The sequence below is a fragment of the Arachis hypogaea genome, chromosome 12 (assembly GCF_003086295.3).
Source record: "Arachis hypogaea cultivar Tifrunner chromosome 12, arahy.Tifrunner.gnm2.J5K5, whole genome shotgun sequence".
Taxonomy (NCBI): Eukaryota; Viridiplantae; Streptophyta; class Magnoliopsida; order Fabales; family Fabaceae; genus Arachis; species Arachis hypogaea.
In genome coordinates this window covers 69,182,428-69,210,417 of record NC_092047.1, presented here as the reverse complement: position 1 = coordinate 69,210,417, position 27,990 = coordinate 69,182,428, and the positions used below count along the sequence as shown (strand labels likewise).

The 27,990-nt window shown below is 38.2% G+C and overlaps 2 protein-coding genes and 1 non-coding gene across 6 annotated transcripts; 1 reads left to right on the top strand and 2 right to left on the bottom strand.

Moving 5' to 3' along the window:
- Positions 1-5,456: 5,456 nt before the first annotated feature.
- LOC112731748 (small nucleolar RNA R71) lies at positions 5,457-5,564 on the bottom strand. The gene has a single exon (XR_003167511.1). It is a non-coding gene; the product is annotated as a small nucleolar RNA R71 (small nucleolar RNA).
- A 6,367-nt stretch (positions 5,565-11,931) lies between these two features.
- Positions 11,932-21,688, top strand: LOC112727485 (uncharacterized). 4 transcript variants are annotated; one of them, XM_072209324.1, is made up of 23 exons: positions 11,969-12,382; positions 12,673-12,700; positions 13,876-14,526; positions 15,512-15,756; positions 15,875-16,206; positions 16,688-16,963; positions 17,076-17,568; positions 17,641-17,865; positions 18,066-18,149; positions 18,237-18,302; positions 18,380-18,448; positions 18,524-18,725; positions 18,959-19,045; positions 19,275-19,340; positions 19,424-19,519; positions 19,643-19,708; positions 19,805-20,288; positions 20,376-20,462; positions 20,587-20,715; positions 20,806-20,940; positions 21,076-21,188; positions 21,259-21,352; positions 21,438-21,688. In XM_072209324.1, exons 12-23 carry the CDS (start codon positions 18,601-18,603, stop codon positions 21,609-21,611), a joined length of 1,656 nt encoding a protein of 551 aa, XP_072065425.1. In that variant the 5' UTR covers positions 11,969-12,382; positions 12,673-12,700; positions 13,876-14,526; positions 15,512-15,756; positions 15,875-16,206; positions 16,688-16,963; positions 17,076-17,568; positions 17,641-17,865; positions 18,066-18,149; positions 18,237-18,302; positions 18,380-18,448; positions 18,524-18,600; the 3' UTR covers positions 21,612-21,688. The 4 variants fall into 4 exon arrangements, 3 of the variants coding, with proteins under 3 accessions (XP_072065424.1, XP_072065426.1, XP_072065425.1); XM_072209323.1 differs by lacking the exon at positions 12,673-12,700 and having other exon boundaries at positions 11,932-12,382; XM_072209325.1 differs by lacking the exon at positions 12,673-12,700 and having other exon boundaries at positions 11,932-12,382; positions 15,512-16,206; positions 18,524-18,598; positions 18,673-18,725.
- Positions 21,689-27,081: 5,393 nt separating this feature from the next.
- Positions 27,082-27,531, bottom strand: LOC112730102 (uncharacterized). Its single transcript, XM_025780211.1, has one exon. The coding sequence runs from the start codon at positions 27,529-27,531 to the stop codon at positions 27,082-27,084; it is 450 nt and encodes a 149-aa protein (XP_025635996.1).
- Positions 27,532-27,990: the final 459 nt, after the last annotated feature.

Sequence of the window (27,990 nt, the reverse complement as noted above, 5' to 3'; positions counted from 1 at the left end):
GGGGACCATACGTGATTACAAGTGTGTCACCATATGGTTATGTGGAGCTTCAAGATATTGATTCTGATAAGAAGTTCATTGTCAATGGACAGAGAATCAAGCATTATCTTGAAGGCAACATCGAGCAAGAATGCTCAAGGCTGAAGCTAGATTAAAAGCTCAGCAAGGTCCAGCTAAAGACAATAAAGAAGCGCTTGCTGGGAGGCAACCCAGCCATGGGGCAACAATCCTCTAAGCATTTTGCCCTATTTCTATTTTTATTTTTATTTGTTTATATAAATTTCATTGATAATAAGGTAAATAATCATTTACAGAAGACCTCGGCACACAAAACAGAGAAAAAGATCTCACTGGCAAGAAAATGCCAGTAAAAGAGCATTTTGGGCGTTCAACGCCCAAAATGGGCATCCACTGGGCGCTGAACGCCAGTGATTGTAGCAGCTGGGCGTTCAACGCCAGAAAGGGGCACCCACTGGGCGTTGAACGCCAGTAATGGCAGCAGCTGGGCGTTGAACGCCCAGGAGAGCAGCAATTGGGCGCTGAACGCCCAAAATAGGCAGTGTTTGGGCGTTCAAACGCCAGGAAGACAGGGAGGAGCCAAATTTATTTTTCCCACACGTATTTCCATTTTAATTTCAAATTTTATGCTTCAATGCATGATTTTTACATGAACATGTCAAGAACCCTGATTTCTAAAATCCTTAATTTCTAAAAATCCATCTTTCCAAATTCAATCCAACTCTTTTCAAATCTTTTCTGAAAACAAATCTATCTTTTTCACTCAAAAATCTTTTCAACTAATCTATATCTTTTTCAAATCTCCATATTATCTTTTTCAAAATTCAGATTTATCTTTTTCAAAAATCTATCATATCTTTTCAAAATTAAACTATATCTTCTATCTTATCTTTTTTCAACTCAGTCCTCTTATCTTATCTTTTCCAATTTTTCGAAAACCCACCCCCCATCCCTTTAAATTTGGGTTCGGCCTCCCTCCTCCTCCATCAACAATTGCCCCTAGCTCTCCTTCTACCCCTCTTCTTTCTTTTCTTTTGCTTGAGGACAAGCAAACCTCTAAGTTTGGTGTGTTTATCCGAGATCACTAAGATCATGGCTCCTAAAGGAAAACAACCCACTCCAAGAGGCAAGAAAGAGAGCATTCTAAAACTACTTTGGAATCAAGGGAAGTTCTTATCTAAAGAACATTCAGACCATTATCTTAAAGTAATGGGTCTGAGATCAGTGATCTCGGAAGTTAGATTCGATCTGAAAGAAGATGAATATCCGGAGATCTAGGAGCAAATTCGAATCAGGAACTGGGAAGTCCTAGCTAATCCTGAAACGAAAGTGGGAAGGAACATGGTCCAGGAGTTCTATGCTAATATGTGGCAGACTGACAAGCAAAAACTATCTGGAACTGCCTTCTATGAATTTCGGACCATGGTCAGAGGGAAGATTGTTCATACCATCCCTGACAAGATCAGAGAGATCTTAAAGCTACCTCAACTAAAGGATGATCTAGACTCCTTCAACAGGAGGATGATGAGAGCAGACATTGACCTGGATAAAATTCTAGAGGACATATGTATCCCTGGAGCCAGGTGGACCACCAACACAAAGGGTGTCCCAAATCAACTCAAGAGAGAGGATCTCAAACCAGTCGCCAGAGGATGGCTGGACTTCATTGGGCGTTCTCTGTTGCCCACTAGCAACCGCTCTGAAGTCACAGTTAAAAGAGCAGTGATGATCCATTGCATCATGATGGGGAAGGAAGTGGAGGTTCATCAGCTGATTTCAACTGAACTCTACAAGATTGCTAACAAAAATTCAAAAGAGGCCAGATTGGCTTATCCAAGCGTGATTTCTCTACTCTGCAAGGACGCTGGAGTAAGGATGGGAATAACTGAATATATCCTAATTGAAAAGCCAATCACCAAAGCATCAATGGAAAAACAACAAGCACAGGAGGATCCCATCAAGAAAAGAGCACAGGAATTCCTCCCAGAGATCCCTCAAGCTGAATACTGGGAGTATCTTGAGACGTCCGTTACCAAGATACGGGAAGCTATGGAGCAAATAATAAAAGAACAGAAGGAACACAGTCAAATGCTGACCTATATGTTTAAAGAACAAGAGGAGCAGGGGCGTGACTTAAGGGAATTGAAGTGCCAAAAGTCTTCTCTTGTAGGACCAAGCACCCCAAGGATCAGAGGAACCCCCGTGCCCCTAGAATAAAGGTTGTTAATTTCCAATTTCTGTCTTAACTCTGTGACAGTGTCCTTATAAAAGTTTACATTAGAAGTCATATAGTAGTAATTAGTATCTATTTTGATTTTATCTCCAATTAAGCTATAGTTTATTTTTCTCATCATCAGCAAACATGAATAAAGTAGTAGATCTTTTGAATAAGAGGCAATAAAATTTCGAGTTTTAATAAGAGAAATTCTAATTAGTTAAATGTGGTGGAAATGCTTTCTGTCTTCTGAATGAATGCTTGAACAGTGCATATGTCTTTTGAATTTGTTGTTTAAGACTGTTAAATATGTTGGCTCTTGAAAGAATGATGAACATGAGACATGTTATTGATAATCTGAAAAATCATAAAAATGATTCTTGAAGCAAGAAAAAACAGCAAAGAACAAAGCTTGCAAAAAAAAAAAAAGTAAGCAGAAAAAGCCAATGACCCTTAAAACCAAAAGGCAAGGGCAAATGAAAAGGATCCCAAGGCTTTGAGCATCAGTGGATAGGAGGGCCTAAAGGACTAAAATCCTGGTCTAAGTGGCTAAACCAAGCTGTCCCTAACCATGTGCTTGTGGCGTGAAGGTGTCAAGTGAAAACTTGAGACTGAGTGGTTAAAGTCAAGGTCCAAAGCAAAAAGAAGAGTGTGCTTAAGAACTCTGGACACCTCTAATTGGGGACTTTAGCAAAGCTGAGTCACAATCTGAAAAGGTTCACCCAGTTATGTGTCTGTGGCATTTATGTATCCGGTGGTAATACTGGAAAACAAAGTGCTTAGGGCCACAGCCAAGACTCATAAAGAAGCTGTGTTCAAGAATCATCACACTGAACTAAGAGAATCAATAACACTATCTGAATTCTAAGTTCCTATAGATGCCAATCACTCTGAGCTTCAATGGATAAAGTGAGATGCCAAAACTGTTCAGAAGCAAAAAGCTACTAATCCCGCTCATCTAATTAGAATCTGAGCTTCAATCAAAAACTCTGAGATATTATTGCTTCTCAACCTATTAGTCTTCTATTTTATTTATCTAGTTGCTTGAGGACAAGCAACAGTTTAAGTTTGGTGTTGTGATGAGCGGATATTTTATACGCTTTTTGGGGATAATTTCATATAGTTTTGAGTATGTTTTAGTTAGTTTTTAGTCTATTTTTATTAGTTTATAGGAAAAATTTATATTTCTGGACTTTACTATGAGTTGTGTGTTTTTCTGTAATTTCAGGTATTTTTCTGGCTGAAATTGAAGGAGCTGAGCAAAAATCTGATTCAGGCTGAAAAAGGACTGCTGATGCTGTTGGATTCTGACCTCCCTGCACTCAAAGTGGATTTTCTGGAGCTACAGAACTCGAAATGGCATGCTTCCAATTGCGTTGGAAAGTAGACATCCAGGGCTTTCCAGCAATATATAATAGTCCATACTTTGCACAATGATAGATGACGTAAACTGGTGTTCAACGCCAGTTCTCTGCCCAATTCTGGCGTCCAGCGCCAGAAAAGGGTCAAAAGCTGGAGTTGAACGCCCAAACTAGCATAAAAACTGGCGTTCAACTCCACAAATGGCCTCTGCACGTGAATTGCTTAAGTCTCAGCCCAGCACACACCAAGTGGGCCCCAGAAGTGGATCTCTGCATCATCCATCATAGTCTACTCATATTTTGTAACCCTAGGCTACTAGTTTAGTATTTAAACAACTTTTAGAGACTTATTTTGTATCTCATGACATTTTTAGATCTAAACTTTGTATTCTCTGATGGCATGAGTCTCTAAACCCCATTGTTGGGGGTGAGGAGCTCTGCTGATGAATTAATGCAAGTATTTCTGTTTTCCATTCAAACACGCTTGTTCCTATCTAAGATGTTCATTCGCGCTTAACTGTGATGGAGGTGATGATCTGTGACACTCATTACCTTCCTCAAATTATGAACGTGTGCCTGACAACCACCTCCGTTATATATACGATTGAATGAATATCTCTTAGATTCCTTAATCAGAATCTCCGTGGTATAAGCTAGAACTGATGGCGGCATTCATGAGAATCCGGAAAGTCTAAACCTTGTCTGTGGTATTCCGAGTAGGATTCAAGGATTGAATGACTGTGACGAGCTTCAAACTCCTGAAGGCTGGGCGTTAGTGACAGACGCAAAAGGATAGTAAATCCTATTCCAACCAGATCGAGAACCAACCGGTGATTAGCCGTGCTGTGACAGAGCGCGTGAGCGTAGTTTTCACTGGAAGGATAGAAGGTAGCCATTGACAACGGTGATCCACCAACACACAGCTTGCCATAGGAGGACGTGCGTGCGTGAACAAGAAGATAGAGGAAAGCAGAGATTCAGAAGACAAAGCATCTCCAAAACTCCAACATATTCTCCATTACTGCATAACAAGTAACCTTTAATCCATGCTCTATTGTTTATTTGCAATTCAACTGATAAACATAATTGACTTCCTGACTAAGATTTACAAGATAACCATAGATTTCTTCAAACCAACAATCTCCGTGGGATTCGACCCTTACTCACGTGAGGTATTACTTGGACAACCCAGTGCACTTGCTGGTCAGTGGTACGAGTTGTGAAAAGTGTGATTCATAATTCGTGCACCACTCACATAAAGAAATCTCTATACTGTGACATAGAAGATTTTTCTTCTTTTTTATTCTCTTCTTTTTCATATGAGCAAAAACAGGGATAAAGACATTCTTGTTGAAGCTGATCCCGAACCTGAAAGGACTCTGAAGAGGAAGCTAAGAGAAGCTAAAGCACAACACTCTGGAGAGGACCTTACAGAAATTTTCGAAAAAGAAGCAGACATGGCAGCCGAACCCAACAACAATGGTGGAGATGCAAGGAAGATGCTTGGTGACTTTACTGCACCAACTTCTGACTTCTATGGAAGAAGCATCTCAATTCCTGTAATTGGAGCAAACAACTTTGAGCTTAAGCCTTAATTAGTTTCTCTAATGCAGCAGAATTGCAAGTTTCATGGACTTCCATTGGAAGATCCTCATCAGTTCTTAGCTGAATTCTTGCAAATCTGTGATACTGTTAAGACCAATGGGGTTGATCCCGAGGTCTACAGACTTATGCTTTTCTCCTTTGCTGTAAAAGACAGAGCTAGGATATGGTTGGACTCACAACCTAAAGAAAGCCTGAACTCTTGGGAAAAGTTGGTCAATGCTTTCTTGGCCAAATTCTTTCCACCTCAAAACTTGATCAAGCTTAGATTGGAAGTCCAAATCTTCAGACAGAAGGAAGGTGAATCCCTCTATGAAGCTTGGAAAAGATACAAGCAATTGATCAGAAGGTGTCCTTCTGACATGCTTTCAGAATGGAGCATCTTATGTATATTCTATGATGGTCTGTCTGAATTGTCCAAGATGTCATTAGACCACTCTGCTGGTGGATCTCTTCATCTAAAGAAAACTCCTACAGAAGCCCAGGAACTCATTAAGATGGTTGCAAATAACTAGTTCATGTATACCCTTTTTGGCATTGTTTTTACATAGTTTTTAGTATGTTTTAATTATTTTTTTATTATATTTATATTAGTTTTTATGCAAAAATCACATTTCTGGACTTTACTATGAGTTTGTGTATTTTTCTGTAATTTCAGGTATTTTCTGGCTAAAATTGAGGGATCTAAGCAAAAGTCTGATTCAGAGGCTGAGAAAGGACTGCAGATGCTGTTGGATTCTGACCCTCCTGCACTCGAAGTGGATTTTCTGGAGCTACAGAAGCCCAATTGGCACGCTCTCAATTGCGTTGGAAATTAGACATCTTGGGATTTCCAACAATGTATAATAGTTTATATTTTGTCCGAGATTTGATGGCCCAAACTGGCGTTCAAACGCCCACTAGAGACCTTTTTTGGCGTAAAACGACAGAACTGGCACCAGAACTGGAGTTAAACGCCTAAACTGGCATCCAAGCTGGCGTTTAACTCTAGAAAAGGCCTATGCACATGTAAAGCTCAATGCTCATCCCAAGCACACACCAAGTGGGCCCCAGAAGTGGATTTCTGCACTTAGTTACTTATTTTCTGTAATCCCTAGTAACTAGTTTAGTATAAATAGCTCTTTTTACTATTGTATTCGCATCTAGCTTATACCATATTTCACGTTTTGGAGGCTGGCCATTCGTCCATGCATAGACCTTTTTCTCTTATGTATTTTCTACGGTGGAGTTTCTACACCTCATAGATTAAGGTGTGGAGCTCTACTGTTCTTCATGAATTAATGCAAGTACTATTGTTTCTCTTTCAATTCATGCTTACTTCTTCTCCAAGATATACTCTCGTACTTAATTCAGTTAAGTCAAAATAAAGGGGTGACCCATGACAATCACCCACTATCTTCGTTACTCGCTTAGCCAAGATCCGCGTGCCTGACAATCACAAGCTGTCTACATGATGTTCAACGTAGTCATTGGATGACAGTCGGAGTATATTCTCTTGGGTCTCTAATCCACGGACCGAGTCCACGATATTAGGATCTTCGTGGTATAGGCTAGAACCAATTGGTAGCATTCCTGAGATTCGGAAAGTCTAAACCTTGTCTGTGATATTTTGAGTAGGATATGGGAAGGGATCACTGTGATGAGCTTCAAACTCGCGAATGTTGGGCACAGTGACAGTGTGCAAAAGGATAGAGAGATCATATTCTGATGCTAGTGAGAACCGACAAATGATTAGCCGTGCGGTAGCTATACTTGGTATTTTTCATCCGAGACGAGAAATCTGACAGTTGATTAGCCGTGCAGAAACCGTACCTGGTATTTTTTATCCGAGAGGATCATACAGCTTGCCATTGAAGGGAGCACGCATGGTTGGATGAAGACAATAGAAAAACAGAGGTTCAGAAGCAACAAAGCATCTCCAAACGCTTATCTGAAATTTCCACCAATGAATTACATAAGTATCTTTATTTTAATTTATGTTTTATTTATCTTTTAATTATCAAAAACTCATAACCATTTAAATCCGCCTGACTAAGATTTACAGGATGACCATAGCTTGCTTCAAGCCACAATCTCCGTGGGATCGATCCTTACTCACGTAAGGTATTACTTGGACGACCCAGTGCACTTGCTGGTTAGTTGTGCGGAGTTTTGAAAAGTGTGATCACAATTCCGTGCACCAGAAACTTTGATTAATCCTAAGGAAGAGGAGAAGCCTCCTAAACTTGAGTTCAAACCATTACCATCATCCCTAAAATATGTATTTTTAGGGGATGAGGATACCTATCCTGTGATTATAAGCTCTACCTTAGAGCCACAGAAAGAGAAAGCACTAATTCAAGTGTTAAAAGCACATAAGACAACTCTTGGGTGGACTATAAGTGACCCTAAGGACATTAGCCCAAATCGTTGCATTCACAAAATCCTGTTGGAAGATGATGCCAAACCTGTGGTACAACCACAAAGGCGACTGAATCCAACCATGAAGGAAGTGGTACAGAAGGAAGTCAATAAATTATGGGAGGCTGGGATTATTTATCCCATCTCTGACAGCCCCTGGGTGAGCCCTGTCCAAGTTGTCCTAAAAAGGAAGGCATGACTGTGGTTCATAATGAAAAGAATGAATTGATTCCTACAAGGACAGTTACAGGATGGCTTATGTGCATTGACTATAGAAGGCTCAATAACGCCACCAGAAGGGATCATTTTCCTTTACCATTCATTGATCCAATGCTAGAGAGACTAGCATGGCACGCTTTTTATTGTTTTCTGGATGGCTATTCAGGTTACAATCAAATTACAGTAGATCCACAGGATCAAGAAAAGATGGCATTCACATGTCCATATGGTGTGTTTGCTTATAGGCAGATGCCATTTGACCTTTGCAATGCACCTGCCACTTTTCAGAGATGTATGCTCTCCATCTTCTCTGATATGGTAGAGAAGTTCCTCGAAGTATTCATGGATGACTTCTCTGTCTTTGGAGATTCATTTGAATCCTGCCTTGACCATTTGGCCCTAGTTCTCAAACGATGCCAAGAGACAAACTTGGCCTTAAACTGGGAGAAATGTCACTTCATGGTGACAGAAGGAATTGTCCTTGGGCATCAGATTTCGAACAAGAGAATAGAAGTGGATCAAGCTAAAGTAGAGGTAATTGAGCGAATACCACCACCCACTAATGTCAAAGGAATCAGAAGCTTCCTGGGACATGTAGGTTTTACAGGAGGTTTATAAAGGAATTTTTGAAAATTGCAAAACCTTTGTGTAATCTCTTGGCCACTGATGTTCCATTTGTCTTTGACCAAGAATGTCTACATGCCTTTGAAACCCTGAAAGCCAAGCTTGTCACGGCACCTGTCATATCTGCACCCAATTAGGACTTACCATTCGAACTGATGTGTGATGCCAGTGACCATGCCATTGGCGCAGTTCTGGGGCAGAGACATGACAAGCTTCTGCACGTCATTTATTATGCCAGTCATGTTCTAAATGACGCACAAAAGAACTATACCACTACAGAAAAGGAATTACTTGCAGTAGTTTATGCCATTGACAAGTTCATATCATATTTAGTAGGATCTAAAGTAATTATATATACTGACCATGCTGCTCTAAAATATCTACTCACCAAGCAGGACTCTAAGCCCAGACTTATAAGATGGGTGTTACTCCTGCAAGAGTTTGATATAGAGATTAGAGACAGAAGGGGATAGAAAATTAAATGGCTAACCACTTATCTCGGATTGAACCAGTAGCAGGGGATTTTCTTCCCTCCACTGACATAACCAAAACCTTTCCAGATGAGCAACTCTTTGCCATTCGGACAGCACCATAGTTTGCAGACATTGCAAACTACAAAGCTATAAGATTCATTCCTAAAGAGTACAATAGGCAGCAAGCTCGAAAACTCATGCATGATGTGAAGTACTACTTGTGGGATGAACCATATCTCTTTAAGAGATGCTCGGATGGGATCATTCGACGTTGTGTGTCTAAAGAAGAAGCACACAAAATCCTATGGCACTGCCATGGCTCAGACTATGGAGGACACTTTGGAGGTAAGCAAACAGCAACAAAGGTTCTCCAAAGTGGCTTCTACTGAGCCACACTCTTTAAGGACTCTAGAGAGTTTGTCCGTAACTGTGACAACTGCCAAAGGGCTGGAAATATCCCTCGTGGTCATGACATGCCTCAGCAAAGAATCCTAGATATTGAGTTGTTTGACGTATGGGGTATAGATTTCATGGGACCCTTCCCACCTTCATACTCAAACACCTACATCTTGGTAGTAGTAGATTATGTGTCTAAATGGGTTGAAGAAATAGCATCACCCACTAATGACACTAGAGTAGTGATGAAGTTCCTCCAGAAGAACATCTTCAGCAGGTTTGGTGTCCCTCGGACATTGATTTAGTGATGGAGGTAATCATTTCTGTAACAGACAGCTTGACTCTGTTCTGAGCCGTTACGGAGTTTGCCATAAAGTGGCAACACCATACTATCCTCAGATAAATAGGCAAGCTAAAGTCTCAAATAGAGAACTAAAGCAAATTCTAGAAAGGACAGTAAGCACCTCTAGAAAGGATTGGGCTAGAAAGCTTGATGATGCTCTATGGGCATACTGAACAACTTTCAAAACCCCTATTGGAATATCACCATACCAATTGGTGTATGGAAAATCCTATTATCTGCCAGTGGAACTGGAACATAAGGCCTATTGGGCAACTAGATTCATCAACCTTGATGCCAAAGCAGCAGGAGAAAAATGGTTACTCCAACTGAATCAGTTGGATGAATTCCGCCTAGTTGCATTTGAAAATGCATATATCTATAAAGAAAAAGAAAGAAAATGGCATGACAGGAAGATATCTTCCAGAGTCTTTGAACCAGGACAAAAAGTTCTGCTCTTCAATTCGAGACTCAAATTATTCCCTGGGAAACTCAAATCCCGTTGGAAGGGACCATATGTGATTACCAGTGTATCACCTTTTGGACACATAGAACTTCAAGGTAAAGATCCAGACAACAGGTTCACTGTCAATGGACAGAGAGTTAAGCATTATCTTGAAGGAGATATCTAGCCAGGAGGCTCAACACTGCTACTAAGTTAGGTACAGTGAGTCCAGCTAAAGACATTAAAGAAGCGCTTGTTGGAAGGCAACCCAATGATCAATAGCTTGTTATTTTCTATTTCTCTCTTATTAGTTTCCTTCATAATTAGTTTTTATTAATTCACTTTCTAAAATGTTAGTGAGCATGAATAGTGTTTAAACAGAGACAGAATGATGTAGAACAAGAAGCAGAACACCCTGGAGGAAGCACCTCTCTGGCATTGAACGCCAAAAAAGGGTGAAGAATGGGCATTTAACGCCCACAAAGGGAAGGACATCTGGCGTTGAACACTAGCCAGGGGGTACTGGCTGGGAATTCAATGCCCAAGAGGGGTGGCAAGACCAGTGTTGAACGCCAGCCAGGGGCACTGGCTGGGCGTTCAACACCCAAAAAGAAGGAACAGCTAGCGTTAAATGCCAGCATCAAGCCACTTTGGGCATTTAACGCCAGAAAGAGGGCAAGGGAGAGTTTTAACATTTAAGTAGCATCCAAAGAGGGTTTTAACATTAAAATATAGCTAAACTCGCTAAATCCCAACTAAATTTAACTAGAAAATAAGACCAAAATGGGTATAAACAGGGACGGACATAAAGGGGGCGAGTGAAGGTCTCGGCCCCAGCTTTTTTAGAAAACATTAATAGTAATAAGTTATTATGTATAATTTAATTTAAAAAAAAATTATTTAGCATTTAGTCTAGTATAAATAAAAGTTCAATCCAATTTAAATATTAATAATTTTTAATATCTAAAAAATAAGTAATAATATTAAAAAAAATCTGAAAAAGATATTATTACTAATATTTTTAACTAAATACACTACAACAAATATGGCCTTTAGCAACGCCAAATTTTGCAACGCCTTAAAACCGTTCTCTTAGATAGTTTTAGACAACGGCTTTTTGTAGTGTTACTGTTGAATTCAATTTTTCATTATTTTATAGCAACAAATTAAAACCGTTCTCTTTGACTATTTTAAAGAACAGTTTTATAACCATTACAATGATTTATTTTTAGCCAACAGTTTGTTTTTCGTTGTTTAAAGTATTGTACAAAAGAAACGCATTGAAACCGTTGCCGAAATGCTACACTTTAAAACCGTTCCATTAGATGGTCTCAGACAACGGTTTTTACAGTGTTGCTGTTGAAGTTCATTTTTTCATTACGCTATAGTAACAAAATAAAACCGTTCTCTTTGACTATTTTAAAGAACGGTTTTACAACCATTACAATAGTTTTTTATGAAACAACCATTATCTAATATTATTTAAATAATTATACAAATTAAATAATACCAATAAAAATAATTTCAGATAATTATATAAATTTAAACTATTTTTTCTATAAATACTGAATTTATAAAATACTCAAAACCTATTGCTATAAACAAATAACAAATATTATTTTTAAAAAAATAAAATTAAAATAAATTTATAATAAATATTATATATTATTATTATAAATATATAAAAAGTATTATATTTTGAAAACATAAAGTTACAATAAACTTATAATAAATATAATTTATTTTTAATATAAATATATAACAAATATTAATATAAAAAATAAAATTAAAACAATTTTAAAATAAATAAATAAATATATTAAAACAATTTGTCACTAGGAACTAAGAAGGGCCTTCAGTAAAATCAGTAGAGACGCGCGCTTTCATTCTTTTCTTCGAAACCACAAAGAACATCGCTCTTCCTCCCTCCACCTTACCATCAACCCTAACCCACGCCTTTAGATTCCGAGATCAAACCGCAGCTTACCAGGAAGCTCGAAATCGCAAGTCAGCAGGAGCAGGAAGCCCTAAATCGCAACTCACCATCGTCGCACATCATCGTCGCTGCGTCTTCCCCAAATTGTCGCGACCTCCTCCTTCCCGGCGTCGCTGAGTCTCTCCTCTCCGCGGCTTCAGTGCTTCTCCGTTCTCCGCGGCGTCCTTGTGTCTTCTACTTCGCTGCTTCTCCCCTGTTCTGCTTCGCTGCTTCTACTTCACTGGGTTGTACTTCGCCGCTTCTGCTTTGCTGCTGCTGCTTCACTACATCGGCGGTTACAGTTGTCATCTGTGGTAAGTGTTTTTCTTATCTGATTTTCTGTAGCTTAGTTAAGGCTTGATTGGATGTTAGGACTTGGGCATTTTTGTTGGATTTAAGAAGAAGAAAGGAAAGTGGTAATGTTTGTGAACTGTGAACTGCATAATTTGAATTGCATAATTGTGAACTCTGAACTGCATAATGTTCTGGTATATCCCATTTATTAAAGTTGCAGCTATTCCTTGTGCATGGTTTAGTTAAAACTCAACAAGCTAGCACTGTGTAAGCACTTATTTTACATTAGCTTTTAAAAATTCATATGCAGGTGTGGGGATAACACTCATTTAAAAAAGGTACCGAAATAGCAGACCTTTTTTTTATCGCACTTGATGATTTTCATAATAATTCAAATAAGTTAATAAGTTAATTCAATGAAACTAGCAATCTCTCATTCCCTTTGGAATATTCTAAATTTGTCTTATACACATGTATGATATGTTACTTGATTATAATGGTTGCTGATTAATTATTTAATAGGAAGTTAGAAGTAGTACTCCCTTGCTTTAGTTAGACAATTTGTTGAAGTCTGTTATCATTAGTTTTGTTGAGCTGTACAAAGTTAGTTAGAATAGTATAGCCATATATATAGTTGCTATTGTAGCTTAGTTAGGGCTTGATTGGCTGTTGGGACTTGGATATTTTTGTTGGATTTAAGAAGAAGAAAGGAAAGTGGTAATGTTTGTGAACTGTGAACCGCATAATTTGGACTGCATAATTGTGAATTGTGAACTGTGAACTGCATAATGTTCTGGTATATCCCATTTATTAAAGTTGCAGCTATTCCTTGCGCATAGTTTAGTTAAAACTCAACAAGCTAGCACTGTGTAAGCACTTATTTTACATTAGCTTTTAAAAATTCATATGCAGGTGTGGGGATAACACTCATTTAAAAAAGGTACCCAAACAGCAGACCTGTTTTTTTTATCGCACTTAATGATTTTCATAATAATTCAAATAAGTTAATAAGTTAATTCAACGAAACTAGCAATCTCCCATTCCTTTTGGAATATTCTAAATTTGTCTTATACACATGTATGATATGTTACTTGATTATAATGGTTGCTGATTAATTATTTAATAGGAAGTTAGAAGTAGTACTCCCTTAGTACTCCCTTGCTTTAGTTAGGCAATTTGTTGAAGTCTGTTATCATTAGTTTTGTTGAGCTGTACAAAGTTAGTTAGAATAGTATAGCCATATATATAGTTGCTATTAGTATTGTAATTAGTGTGATTCTTCATTAATGCAAGTTTATCACTTACTTTCATCTCAGTTTCTCTGGTTATGTGTTCTTCTCCACTCACACATCAAATTTTAACATGGTGCGGTGAGCGTGGATGGAGGAACATGGAGAATCTGATTGAAGAAAGAGTGACTTGTTCTTTGATTTGCGCATTATTGATCGCATTCAGAGATTAATCCATATTTTTACAATGTATACTAATCTCATTATTTTATTTTCTTTTTCAGAAAATGTTCAAAAAATTCATTGCGTGCAAAGTGCTGAATTACGTGCAAAGTTCTTCAAAAATATGAAAATTAAGCGAGAAAAGATGTCTTCTGGTCAGCAGCAACATCAACCACCACCACCACTTAAGAGGATAAAAACCCTTAGTGATAGGGAAAGGGAGCAGAAGTTAAGAAAAAATAGTGTCCAAGCAAACGATAAGCAGAATTTTGTAGAAAAGCCAAAAGTTGCAAAAGAAAAAGGGCAGAATTTGAAGAAAAGTAAAGAACATATGGAAGCAAGTATGACTCACTCACAAGGATCAACATGTAGACAAGAAAAAGAACTTCCTTCTAAATCTACTGCTATGGCTCACAAGAATACTATAGAAGTAGATTCTAGAATGAGTCAAGATTTGAAGAGAAAAGAGACCACAATTGAAGATGATATTGAAGATTGTGGCAGCATGCAAGAAAGGCCAACTAAGAAGGGAAAAACACGTCAATTTACTTCAATGCCGATTGATACATTTTTTAAACTTAACAATGAACCTGATGGTGAAGAGCAATTGGATGAGAATGAAGGAGATATTATAGAGGAGCAGGACAAGGATTATATTAATCCAACTGAGGCTGAGAACTTAGACAATACTTTGAAAGATAAACTTTTTGCAGGTTCTCAATTTTTTCCCCTGTTTACATTTTCTTAGTTTAATTAGTTTGTTCAGTTTTTGTTAAATTAGTCAATTTAGTTATGCATGCTTAGTGGATTATAGGTGGTTAGGAAGTATACTAATATGATTTGTAGTGGATTTAGGTTGAACTTTTTGGTTGCTGCTAATTGCCATTTTCACTTGCTGCCATTTAATTCACATAAATTGATCTTGATTAGTGCTGATTTGATTTTAGTGAGTTTATATGGGTTGATTTTGCTCTTTGTTTAAATTTAGAAATGTCCTATTTACTACCAGAATGCTGCCAAAATTTCTAAAAATTTGTGTTAATTGAATTCCAATTTGTGAATCGAATTTGGTAATTTGTTACTTTAGTTTAATTAGTTTCTGTTTCTGCTTCTTCTGCAGGTTCTCAATTTTTTTCCCTGGTTACATTTTCTTAGTTTAATTAGTTATATTGTTGCTGATTGCCATTTTCGCTTGCTATCGTTTGATTTTAGTGCTGATTAGTGCTGATTTGGTTTTAGTGAGTTCATATGGGTTGATTTTGCTGTTTGTGCTGATTTGGTTTGAGTGTTGATTTTGCTGTTTAGTGCTGATTTTGCTGTTTGTACTGATTTGATTTTAGTGCTGATTTTGCTGTTTAGTGCTGATCTTGCTGATTAGTGCTGATTTGGTTTTAGTGAGTTCATATGGGTTAATTTGTTAAATTCAGAAATGTCATATTTAATGCTAGAATGCTGCCAAAATTTCTAAAAATTTGTGTTAATTGAATTCCAATTTGTGAATCGAATTTGGTAATTTGTTACTTTAGTTTAATTAGATTCTGTTTCTGCTTGCCATTTTTTGTTTCTGCTTCTTCTGCAGGTTCTCAATTTTTTTTCCTAGTTACATTTTCTTAGTTTAATTAGTTATATTGCTGCTGATTGCCATTTTCGCTTGCTGCCGTTTGATTTTAGTGCTGATTAGTGCTAATTTGGTTTTAGTGAGGAAATTGCCACCCTTAAGCAGCAACATGCAACTGAGAAAGCAACATTAGAGAATAAGGTTGATGTGATGCAAAAAGAAGTAAATGAACTAAAATCGCTTGTTAAGATGATGCTGCAACAAAAAAGCTCAGGAGTGGACCTTGACATGTTAGCTGCTCAATTAGGAAGCACTTTAGGGAATCCGAACAATGATGCGCATGAAGAGGAAAACTATGTTGAAGGGGAAATCGAAATTGATTAAGGTCAACTTTTTAAAAGCAAATGTTACAGAGTAAAAGTCATGAACTTGTGGACATGATGACTATTTGCTACTTAGCTATTTCAACTCTCTTTTTGTTATTATATTTTTTGCAAACTTAGATGATATTGTGGATCTTACAACAATTTTTATGGGCCTGCTACACATACAAGCTTACAAGCTTACAAGTTGGCCTAGCCAAAATACAAGTCACGCGCATCAAGAGAGATTACATGGAGCGTCACCTTCACGTGCTCAACACTCAAACGGTTACGTATGGCAAACTCTTCCACTTCTTCCACTTCTCAAAACGCTTCGAAAACAAGGAAACTCTTCCATTTTCGAGCGAAAATCAAAGTTCAAAATATACAAGTCATTGTTCGAAACCTCCGTTAAAACACCATCAAACTCTCCATCAAGAATCTGAAGAGAAAACAAAGCAACAATACTCAACGTAAGTTCATTAAGATTCATGTATATTTTCCATATTACAAACTACGTTTTACTTTCCTTCTACGTCGTTGTTCTAGGGTTTACTGTTACTCTTGCTTCTTTGTTACACTGTTCTTCTACGTTGTTGTTCTAAGTTATCCTGTTATTCTTGTTGTTCTAGATCTTCTGGTAACTGATTTTTGGGGGTTTATTCTGTAGATTGGGGGTGTATACTGCTTGACCTTGTAATGTGGCTTGATATTGAAGCATGTTTGAGTGATATCTGACTGATATATATGGATACTATATCTGAATCATATCTATGGGAGTATCTCACTGTTATCAATGGGTGTATCTGATTCTTACATATCGGTGTATCTTACTGTTATCAATGGGTGTATCTTACTCATATATGCGTGTATCTTACTGTTATTAATGGGTGTATCTGACTCATATATATGGGTGTATCTTACTGATATCTTTGGGTGTATTTTTCGTTTCAGAGAAAATGGCAGCAAAAAACCAAACAAAAGACCTTAAGTGTGCCACACATCTCCTAAGTGATAAGTTCAGAAACATGAGTGAGGAGAAGAAGGCGATTGTGAGGGATCTCGAATTCGGTGGGTTGATGCACATCCCACCACTGAGGGTGGATCACCAACTGTTAAGGGAGCTGGCAAACAACTTCAAACTTGGGGAGAACAGACTGAAAAGAGGATATGGTTCTTTCCAAATAACACCAAAAACAATAGGTCATGCGCTTGGCATCAATGCAACAGGTAACTGGCTTAAAATTATAGGTGTATATTAAGTTGATGCTTGCGTGTATTTAGGTTGATGCTTGGGTGTATTTGAACCGACTTGGATACTTTGTTGTTTTCCTTTTTGTAGGAGATCTATTTCTTGAGAAAGTTGAGTATAAGAAACTTTCTGATGATGACAAAATAATTTTTAGAAGATTCCAGGGTAAGACCCTCAAAAGTCTTACCGATGAAATGATGGAAATCGGCGTTGGCAACGAAGAGGAACGCCTGATGTTCAAGAGGATATTCATCCTCTATATACAGATGGCCTTCCTTTTGCCAACGACGATAAACAAAATATCATTTGTGCACTTGGCCCCAATTTTTAAGATGGACGGCATATCGGAGAGAAACTGGGGGGGGGGCATGTTTTGACCTTCATGGTCAAGGGCATCACAGACTACAAGGAGAAAAAGAAGAAGACAATTGATGGCTGCCTCTTCGCCCTGATGATAATTTACTTTCATCTTTCAAAAAACAAAGGCAAGAAGAGGGCTGAAAGACCACCAAAGCCCTGGATTGCCAACTGGACTAAGGAGGAGTTGGTGGAAAGAATGACTGCAGAAAGAGAGGAAATTTTGGTAAGTAAACATAATATGTTACTTGTATTTTATTTACCTGAATGCTGCTAGCTAAAATATCTAATGTTTCAGGGGATTGTGAAGATGGCGGAGACAAGAGCAAGAGAAAAAATGAAAAAAAAGGAAAAAAAAGAAAAAAAAACAAGAAATCAAAAAAACAAAAAAAAGGAAGGCGAGTTCAACATCGTCTTTGGAGACAGAAACAACTACTGACAGTGACACTTCTACCTCTAAGTCTGAGACTCAAGAAGACTCAGAGGATTCAGGAAGAAAACACCGCAGCAAAAAGGGGAAAAAGTAAGTACCATACTTGGGTGTAATTTCTTTTTCGAGTTAGGTGTATTTTGTTGATCACGTTGGGTGTATGTAGTTTATTAAGCTGGGTGTGTTTCGTTTGCTGCGTTGGGTGTATATTGTATATTCAGTTGGGTGTATCTTGTGCATTCATTTGCGTGTATTTTTTAGTATGTTCTAAATGATGATTGTTTGCCTTCCAGAATGGACTCCAGAAAAAGAAAGAAGAGTCAAGAGGAGTCAGATTCTAATTCAGAATCTGAATCTGAATCTGAATCAAGTGATGAGTAATGTCCTGAAATTATTACTCCTTTCTTTTGGCTTCATTATAAAGATTTCGTGTATTAACTGAAATGTCTCTTATTAACTTATAGGAGCGAAGAATCATCACCGGTGGAGAAGGAAAAGAAAAAGAAAAAGACAAAAACAACACCAAAAAAGTAAGCACTTCTTTGGATAATATTCTGTGATAAAATTAATTTTTTATTTCTGATTGGTACTCTTTTTTTCCACCCAGAACACAACCAAAAAAGAAAAAAGTTGTTGTGGAGGATTCACCTCCTGAAGAAGATCAATACTTTGATGGGTACAGTACCTCGTAAGCTATATTACCGTCTATCATCGTAATTATTTTTGTTAACATCTTCTTTTATGAATGTAGTGAGAGATATGAAATATCAAGTGACGAACTGGATGAATGGCTAAGGCAAAACGTTGATAAATCTGCTGCAGAGGGGTATGTCTTGCTGGGCTGTCTATTTCATATTTTGGTGTGTTTTGTATGCTAATAATTGTTTCTTATTTCGCAAGGAGAACCAAGCTGACCTGCGATTGACAGAAGCTCACTATGTGTCCTCTGAAACGTAAGAAGCTTTATTTAATAAAATCTTGTTATCATGATTTGGGTGTATTTTGTGGAACCATTTCGGTGTATTGTGTTGATCAAGTTGGGTGTATGTTATTTATTAAGTTGGGATATTTCGTTTGTTGTGTTGGGTATATATTGTCCATTCGATTGGTTGTATCTTGTGCATTCATTTGAGTGTATTTTATACCTGTATCTTATTTTGTCTGAATAACATGAAATCTGTTTTAGAATATCGGCTGTGAACTTGGGAAGTGATGATCCTTCCTCTCAAGGACGCACAAAACAGAGTAGTGTAAACCAGCCGTCACAGAGCATGTAATTTCTCTTTCAAATAACCGTTACTTTTGTTCTTCTATTACCCTTCTACTTCTAATTATGTATATAATTTTTTTAGAAAAAAAAGCCCTTTATTATTTTATTCAAGAAAAAAAAGGCAGGAAAAAAAAAGCAAAAACTGCAAGTATGTAAGTTCTCAAAAAACAAAGCCTGTCTTCTTTTTGAATTGTTCGGGTGTATTTTTTGACCTTCTTTGGGTGTATTTTAGGTTGAGTCTGTCTGATTCGAATATGATGGTTGTGAGGGAACAGACACCGTCGGAAGCGCTTGCAATGTGAGTTTTCCAATAATATTTCAACCTTATAACCTTATTATTTTCAAAGGCGTTGTTAACCTTTCATTTTTCTTCTTGTTTAGAGTCCCGATTCAGGTTTTTGCGCCGGCATCCCAAACAACCACTGAGACAAATTTTGAACCAACCCCTATGCTACAGATTGAAGGGACTACAGAAATGTAAGAAATAGTATTGGGTGTATATTTTTTTAGAGTTTGGGTGTATATTTGCTAACAGTTTGGGTGTATATTGTTCCTTATTAGTTTTTTTTATGCCATCATTAATTTTTTGTAATTGTGCAGCACTCCTGAAACCGCTAAACAACTTCAAGAGACCACACCCACGATTCCCCCAGCTCCAACTAAAATGTAAGTTCATCAGACTAAAATCAATCTTTTCTTATCATCTGTATATTCTTATTCTTATTCTTATTCTTATTCTTATTCTTATACATGATGACACAGTTATCCAGCCGCAGAAGACGCTGCTGCCCTGTTGATGATGGCACGGACAGCAACCTATATTCCTAAAACAGATCCAGGGGTGCCATCATTCAGCCTTAGATTGACTGATTCAAGCCAGGAGGGGGCGTCAACGCAGGAGACAGAAAGGGCAAAATCTCCTGAAGCTGCAAATTTGCTAGAACAATTGGACGATTTGGTCCAAAAAATAGCAAGCAGTGCGGCGAAGGGAAAAAACAAAAGTCCACAAATTCAGAGGGAGACTGGGGGAGAAAGTTCTGCGAATTTTGAAACTCCTGGGGCAATAAATCAGATTACGGATGATATGAAACAAAAGTGCTACATCTGGGGGACGAGACTGAAGGAAGACGCAGATGGCAATACTAACGAGTATGAGGAGATGTGCACTCTCATTGCCCAACATGAATACATTTTGATGAGAATGCACCTTGCATCCCTCCAGGCAAAAAGTGATATAGAATCTCAGGTAATATTAGAATAACATTAATGTTTTTGCACCAAAGTCAACTGCAATGTTTATTAATGTAAAATTGATTTCGGCATATATTTCTAGATTGTATCTGCCATCTGCCTCATCCTCAACCAGAAAAATGAAAAGAGGTTTCAAGAACAAATATACTGTCTCCCCCCCAATATTGTGGTAAGTGTTACTTCTACGAACTTTGGGTGTATTTTCTGTATTGAATTGGTTGTATTTTTTACGTTCGATTGGGTGTAAGTTGTTTATTTTCAGTATTTCATTTCTTGTTTTGCAATTCTTGCAGAGCATGGCACTTTCGGATCACCCAGAGGGGGAATTCATATCACCGAAAACGAATAAGGAATTCAGGGTGGAAGACTACCCGAGTTTTATTCCCTTCATAGATAGAAAAAAATTAACTTCGCATCCATATGTAAGTTTTCGTTTGCTAAATTTGTTAGTACGCTTATTTACTTATATGCCAAATAAAATAACGTACTGTTGAAATGTGGCAATCCTTCAGATTTTTGCACCTGTTTGCCACTCGGGGCATTGGTGGTTATGGCTGATAAATACAACGAAGCGGAAATGTCATATACTTGACCCGCTACACAAAAAAGCTCCAACCGAAGAGAGAAAGCAGATTAATAAATTCACTGTAAGTTGCCTCTGTCTTCTTTACTATAATAGATAGGTCTATTTCGTTAGTTGTGTTGGGTGTATGTTGTCCATTCAGTTGGGTGTATCTTGTGCATTTATTCGGGTGTATTACTGATTTGTTTTGGTATTTAAGAGATATGTATTTTCAAGATTGAGAGCATATGCCGGCGGGGAACCTCTGCAGAAAGACGAGAAGGAGAAGGAAATTAAAGCATCATATGTTAAAATATCAGGCCAAAAAACAAGGTATAAATTTGTGACTCTGAACATTAAACTTTCCTAAATGAGATTTATAATCTATTTTCTTCGTTTTCAGCTATGACTACGCTATCTACGTTATGAAGTGGCTTGAGTTAATTGAGCCGGAAAACATTAAAAAGGGGAAGTATAACTGGGATAATTGGAAACAGGTAGCTGTCTTTAGAACTATCTAACTCTGTATTACTTTACTGAATTAATATTGCTGTTTAAACAGAATATACTTTTTAATTATAGGAGGAGGTGGACCACTATAGAGTGGAGTATGCTTCCCGGATACTATTTAGTGAGATGAATAAACAGAGAGATCGGACAATTAGAGAGAGTAGTGCTATAAGGCTGTCGAAGCCATCCTCTGTATTATTGAGTCCGTTTTGTCAGATAAATTCTGCTGATATAGAAACTGCGTAATCCAACTGCTGGGTAGTTTGTAAATTCAACAAATGATGTAAATATTTGCCATTTATCAACAACTTCTATTCCATGTATATTTTTTTCCATAGTTAAACTATCTGTGCTGTTAAACTGTCTGTGCTGTATTCAAAACCTGTATTACAGGTGGTAAAATATGAAGGAAAAAATCAAGGCATATATAAATGCAAATTATAAACTGTTACACCCAACGCAAGTCTAATAATACACCCAAGATTGCATAAAATATACACCCAAACTGTATGTGCTGTATTCAAAATGTATGAATTACATGTACTAAAATATGAAGAAAAACATCAAATCAAATATACACCCATAACCTGCGAATTTTTAGAGCTTTTGTTCTATATGAATCTATATATGTGTCTATATGTAAATTGTGAATTAACAAAAATACACCCAAAAGAACGGTGCTTTTACACCCATATTCTATAAAACTATACACCCAAAGAGTTATCCTCCGCTGCTGGTACCCTGAACTGATAATTCATAACGTGTCCTTGATATTGGCTGGAATTTGAATGCACCGCTGATGCAGCATCAAATAGGTTTATCTGAATATAACACTCACACATTAGCTAAACTATTAACGAGAAAAATAAACTCAATCGCCACAAATTTAAAGAACATTACTTTTACCTCGCTTAAAACTTTCGTCTTCTTCTTCGTTGTGGCATTTGCGATCTGTTTCTCCAGCTTTGAACTAGCCTATTTTTTAGACGTCCTCTTGTTCGAATCCTTGGCGGGCTTTGAAGCTCGTTAACGGATTCCAAGTTGGCGTCTTCGTGGGATAAAGAAGATGTCCCCTTCCTTTTGGCTTTTAATGATTCCATCTCGGCCATGACGTTATCGTACGCACGGTGCAGAATTGCAGTCAGCTCATCCGATTCGGAGGCAAATTCGCAAATATTTTGCGAACGAAAAACCAATTGGTCGAACCTCTTGCTTCTTGGCTCCATCAGTGGCTCGTCGTGGCTGCTCTTGATGTGTGTGTCGCCTCTTTACCTTCTTGCTCCATCGTTCCAGTATATATCTAGGGGACACTTGGCTTACTTGTTCGAAGCTTAACACGCTTAGTGCGTGACGGCACAGTATCCCTCTCGACTCGAATAATAAGCATTGGCGTTTTACCTCGGCTGCAACTGAGTCGTAAGTAACCACGAACTTGTTGAATATTGAGCTGGAAACTTGTTCTCCGACTTCGTATACTGAATAGCCTAGAGCGGAATTCGTTAATCTGGTGATGCAATTTGCCTTTCCTCTGAATTGCGCTTGGACTTCCCTAAACTTTGCATGAGTGTACGCATCTTGAAACTGAGCTTCAATGGAGGATTCGGTTGCACACTGTATGACCGTATGAAAATCTACAGCATCTGATTCTCTCTCTGCTTGCTCCCTGCTTCCGAGGCAATTATCGTATTGTTTGACGAACTGAATAAGCGAGCTGTTCCGGGTGATATACTTGTTAAAAAATGAATGCATGCTCTCGCTCCTTTGTGTGCTTCTCATCCCTGCCCAGAAGTGGTGATCCAGATAGATAGGAACCCATATGTGACGGTCTTCGTACAGATCTTCATAATACACCCAAACACAGACTGTAAATACACCAGAGGGAACATGCAATTTACACCTCTGCTGCAGATTTTAAAAAGACATTACCTAAAAGCCACTTGTTGTCCGCAAGACCAAAATTCAGCAGAAAATCGTTCCAATTCCTATCGAATGAGTCTTAGCTGTGAGAGTTCCAAACAACTTGGCTCATTTCTTGTTCGATATCGGCATTTCCCTTGTACCCGTTTAATTTGCTTGGAATCTTCTTCATGATGTGCCAAATACACCAACGGTGAATCGTTGTTGGCATACAGGCCTCTAAAGCCCTTTTCATTGATGCGTACTGATCGGTGAGAAACCCTTTCTGAGCGTTTCCTCCCATGCAACAAAGCCAGCATTGAAATAACCATTTGAATGATTCAATTTCTTCGTTCTTCATCAAAGAACATCCGAGAAGTGTTGACTGACCGTGGTGATTCACCCCGACAAAAGAACCACAGACCAAATTATACCTGAAACAAATTACCATAGTGCAAAATGCAAAATCATCAGGTACACCCCAACAAATGCTTCGTATACACCCAAAGAAACAGCCAATATACACCTCTGCTGCGGATTCGTAAAAATACATTAATTTAGCATCATAAACAGGGGCAGTTTGTTACCTGTTTGTATTGTAGGTGGTGTCGAATGAAATGACGTCTCCGAAATACTCAAAGACGGCTCTGCTTCTTGCATCGGCCCAAAAAGCCAGCTTAATCGATTGATCCTCTTCAAGTTGGAGCTCAAAAAAGAAATTCTGATTCTTCTCTTTCATTCTTAACAAATATTTCCCGAATTCCTTTGCATCTTCTTGTTCGGAAACATTCCGCACTTCCCTGGTAATATAATTCCTCACATCCTTTTTGATAAAATTTAACTCACGGTGACCCCCGGCAGCCGCAACAAATGATTGGTAGGTTTTGCTTGGTCTGATACCGGCCTCCTCGTTATTCTCTATTGTACGACGAATGGACATGCTTAGTTCCCTGTGCTGTTTGAGCATCTCTGCTTTGCTTGGACAGCAGGGGTGTGAATGATCGAGCACAACCTTTGAAATGATCCAAGCACCGACATCCTTCAATGTGTGTATATAAATTCTTGCATGACAGTTTAAACCGGCTGTCGGATTGGTCTTCTCGGTCGGAGATATTTTAGATTTCCATTTTCCCTCTCTGCTACATGTAATCAGTTGATTCTTAATCTCGTTTCCCTTCCTATTTGTGCACTGAACTCTTGTAGAGAAACCTGCAGCCTTGGCGTAGTTCCTGTAAAATTTTCCAGCATCTTCAAGGGTGGTAAAGGTCATTCCAACCTTCGGAACAAGTTCGTCATCAACAACCGAGAGAGGCTGCACAATACACCGTGTCAGAAACTGTAAATACACCCATATATATGATTTAAATACACCCAATCATGCCTAATATGATACACCCGAACCGCAACAACTCAACTACATAATGACCTTTAAAGCCATAAACTGTAAATACACAGGCTGCAGAATACACCATGTCAAAAACTAAAAACACACCCAATCATGTCTGATATAATACACCTAAAAAACAACAACTCAATTAAAATAACAAAACCAGTAGTGTAGATACACCCACACTTCTAGCAAAAATACAACCAAAAAAAGACCTGATCTACACCCGAGCGTCTGCTATAAATTCCAGGTAATTAATCACAACTAATACATTGAATCGACATATTCATGTTAACGTGTTAGTTTCACAGTCAATGTTCAGTAATTTTTCAACTACACAATGCTATACAAATTACTGAAAGAAAATTCATTATGTAAATCAAACCTCAGGAACTTCGTTAGATTCAAATTCATAATCCACTTCGCCTGGATTCAGCTGACAATCTGAGGTTGAATGATCCATTATCTTCAAAATGAGTTCAAACTTTGATTTCAGAAAACAACAAATCAAAATAGAAAACGAAGCTCGAGTTGCAGAGAGAGAAAAAAGTAACGTAAACGAAGAACATACCAGTGAGAAAAGGAGAGGAAAAGAACGATGGAGAAGAACGAGGGAAGACGCGCGAGAAGAAGAACAACCAAATCTCAAAATAACGAAAACGAAGAAGGAAACAAATATTTTAAATTTGGTAGTTAGATATACGCGGGATCTTATATAGCGCGTGTAATCAACGTATGTGGAGCAGCGCGTATTTTGGTTTTATTGTTTAATGAACTTGTAAAGCATACAAGCCCTAATGGCTTGTATGCAGAGCTTTTCCGCAATTTTTATAAGTTAAATTTGATGGAAAATGTTCAATTTTTTTCTTTAGTGACTTAATTAAAATAGTTTAGATTATTTATTGACATTAAATAATTTAAAAAAAAAACTGAAATTAATTTCATTCACGAAAAAAACTATTGTAAATAAAAAATTATATATCACAAAAAATCGTTGTCAATAGTTACAAAAGACAATGGTGTTAAAACCGTTGCCAAAACACGACTCCAAAGGTAATGCTTTAAAACCGTTGTTTTAGATGACTATAAAATGGCAATGGTATTAAAACCATTGCCGAAAATGACATCAACAGTAACGCTTTAAAACCGTTGTCCTAGATGGCTATAAACTGGCAACGGTTTTAAAACCGTTGCCGAAACCTGGAGCCAACGGTAACGGTTTAAAACCGTTGGCTATGTGAATAATAAAACCACAACGCTTTAAAACCTCTACACTCCACCTACCACCCTTCTCTTTCACCACAACCCCCTTCCACTACCACCATCCCCTCCCTTTCTCTCCATCCCTTATCACCAGTTCCTCGTTCATTTGAGCGCATCATCATCAAACAATAATGGCAGAGAGAGTATAATATATAGAGAGTTATGCGAGCACACAAATAATTGAAAGTCACGCACTTCTCGCATAGCCATATAGCTTAGTTTCCAACTTCACCTAACCATTTTTCTGTTAATGGAATTCTTCACCAAGGAAAAAGCTATTAAGCTCCGCAGCCATAATGACAAGTATCTCGTGGCGGACCGGGACCTCGAGAAGGTCCACCAAAGCCGAAAAGGAGACACAAGGGTCAAATGGATTGTTGAAGTCGTGAACGATGACGACATCAATGGCGGCAGCAAAAGCCACTGCGTGAGGCTGAGGAGCTGCCATGGGAGGTAACTTGCTGCTACAAAAACCCCTTTTCTCCTTGGGATGACCAGAAACAAAGTGGTCCAAGCAAAGAACAGCCTCAGTTGGAAGTTTGAGTGGACACCGGTTCGAGACGATTTTCAGGTCAGGCTCCGGAGCTGGTGCGGGAAGTTTCTTAGAGGGAACGGTGTGACTCTTCTGTGGAGGAACACCGTCACTGATTCTCCATCTTTAACTCACTCATGATCATCTTTTTTTTCGCCAACATTACCTTCGTGATCTTCTTGAGAATCGTGAAGAGGGACTTGACCAGGTACGAAAAAATGGACAAAGAGGCTCAAGCTCAAATGAACGAGGAGCTGGTGATAGGGGATGGAGGGAAAGGGAGGATGAGGGAGAATGAAGGGGATGGTGGTGGTGGTGGAAGGGGGTTGTGGCGGCGGAGAAGGGTGGAGGGTAGAGGTAGAGGAAAAGGAGGGAGCGGAGATTTTTTTGTTAGGGTTAGGGATATGAGAGAATATGAAAGGTGAGGGGTATTTACACAATTATCAACAAAAATTTAAAGATTTTTTTTCTCAAAGATATATTTTTTATTGCATAAAAAAACTTTATACCTGGAGTACATTATGTCAAGACAAAGGAATTTTCCAATCGAGATGTTAAATAAAAATTATCTAATGGGTAAAGGAGAGAAAGAAAACAATTAAGAAAGAAAGAAGCTCCAAAGTGCTAGTTACTACTGTTCATAGAGAAGGTGGTCTGAGAAAATGATATCGCCAGTATTCCTCCTCCAACAATATCGCCTGAGACAGAATTTCTCCAGGTTCCTGGCGTTGGTCCTCGAAGACTAAAGTGTTCCGCACCAACCAAATCTGCCATAGAAGGTAAGCCACCTGAGCACTTTTGATTCTGAAATTGGGTTTGGATTTCTCAGCTTCCATGAATTGACTCCACCAATCCCAAGCTTTTAGGTTAGGGTCGCGAGAAATAGTGCTAGCTACTGGGGAGCTGTTCCAAATTTGAAGAACTTCTGGGAAGAAGACAATGGCATGCATCGGTGTCTCCGGCGCCGATTGACAGCGAGGACAAAGGCTGCTAACATGTGGTAATTTCTCATTCAATTTTGCTTTAACTGAAATGCCTTCATGGACTAATCTCCAAGCAAATAATTTGACATTTGGTGTTACTCTCATTTTTCATAAGGTCTTTCACATTTCTGAGTCTGCATATCGGGGATGGAGTGAATTCACTGGAGGGTGAAAGAATTGGTATGCTATACTATACCCAGATTTTACCGAGTACTCTCCTGAGTTGTTATTGCACCATATAATCGAGTCTTCCTCTTCTGTGATAGGAATTTGTTGAATTTGCTGAGCTGTGTCTAGTGGAAAGGCTTCCATAAGGAGTTGTTGATTCCATTCTCCCTCGGCTGTGATTAGCTGTCTAACCCAGGTAAGCGATTCATCTCTGCATTCATTAACTGCAATGCGAAATGGTGGTTGGTCCCCAAACCATGGGTCTTCTCTGATTCTGACAGATTCCTGAATTGAAACTTTGCACTTAACTCCTTTCTCCAAAATTTTCCTTCCTTCCAAAAGACTCTGCCAAGCCCAGGATGGTCGATTTCCTGGTTTGGCTTCTAGATAGGATCT

What these genes read in the sequence shown, in the direction of transcription:
- LOC112727485 (XM_072209323.1), top strand. Translation starts at nt 18,601, where the DNA reads ATGTCTTGCTGGGCTGTCTATTTCATATTTTGGTGTGTTTTGTATGCT. An exon ending in CACTATGTGTCCTCTGAAAC is followed by an intron (nt 18,726 to 18,958) that starts GTAAGAAGCTTT and finishes AATCTGTTTTAG; the next exon opens with AATATCGGCTGTGAACTTGG. An exon ending in AAAGTGATATAGAATCTCAG is followed by an intron (nt 20,289 to 20,375) that starts GTAATATTAGAA and finishes ATATATTTCTAG; the next exon opens with ATTGTATCTGCCATCTGCCT.
- LOC112730102 (XM_025780211.1), bottom strand. Translation starts at nt 27,531, where the DNA reads ATGAGAGTAACACCAAATGTCAAATTATTTGCTTGGAGATTAGTCCAT.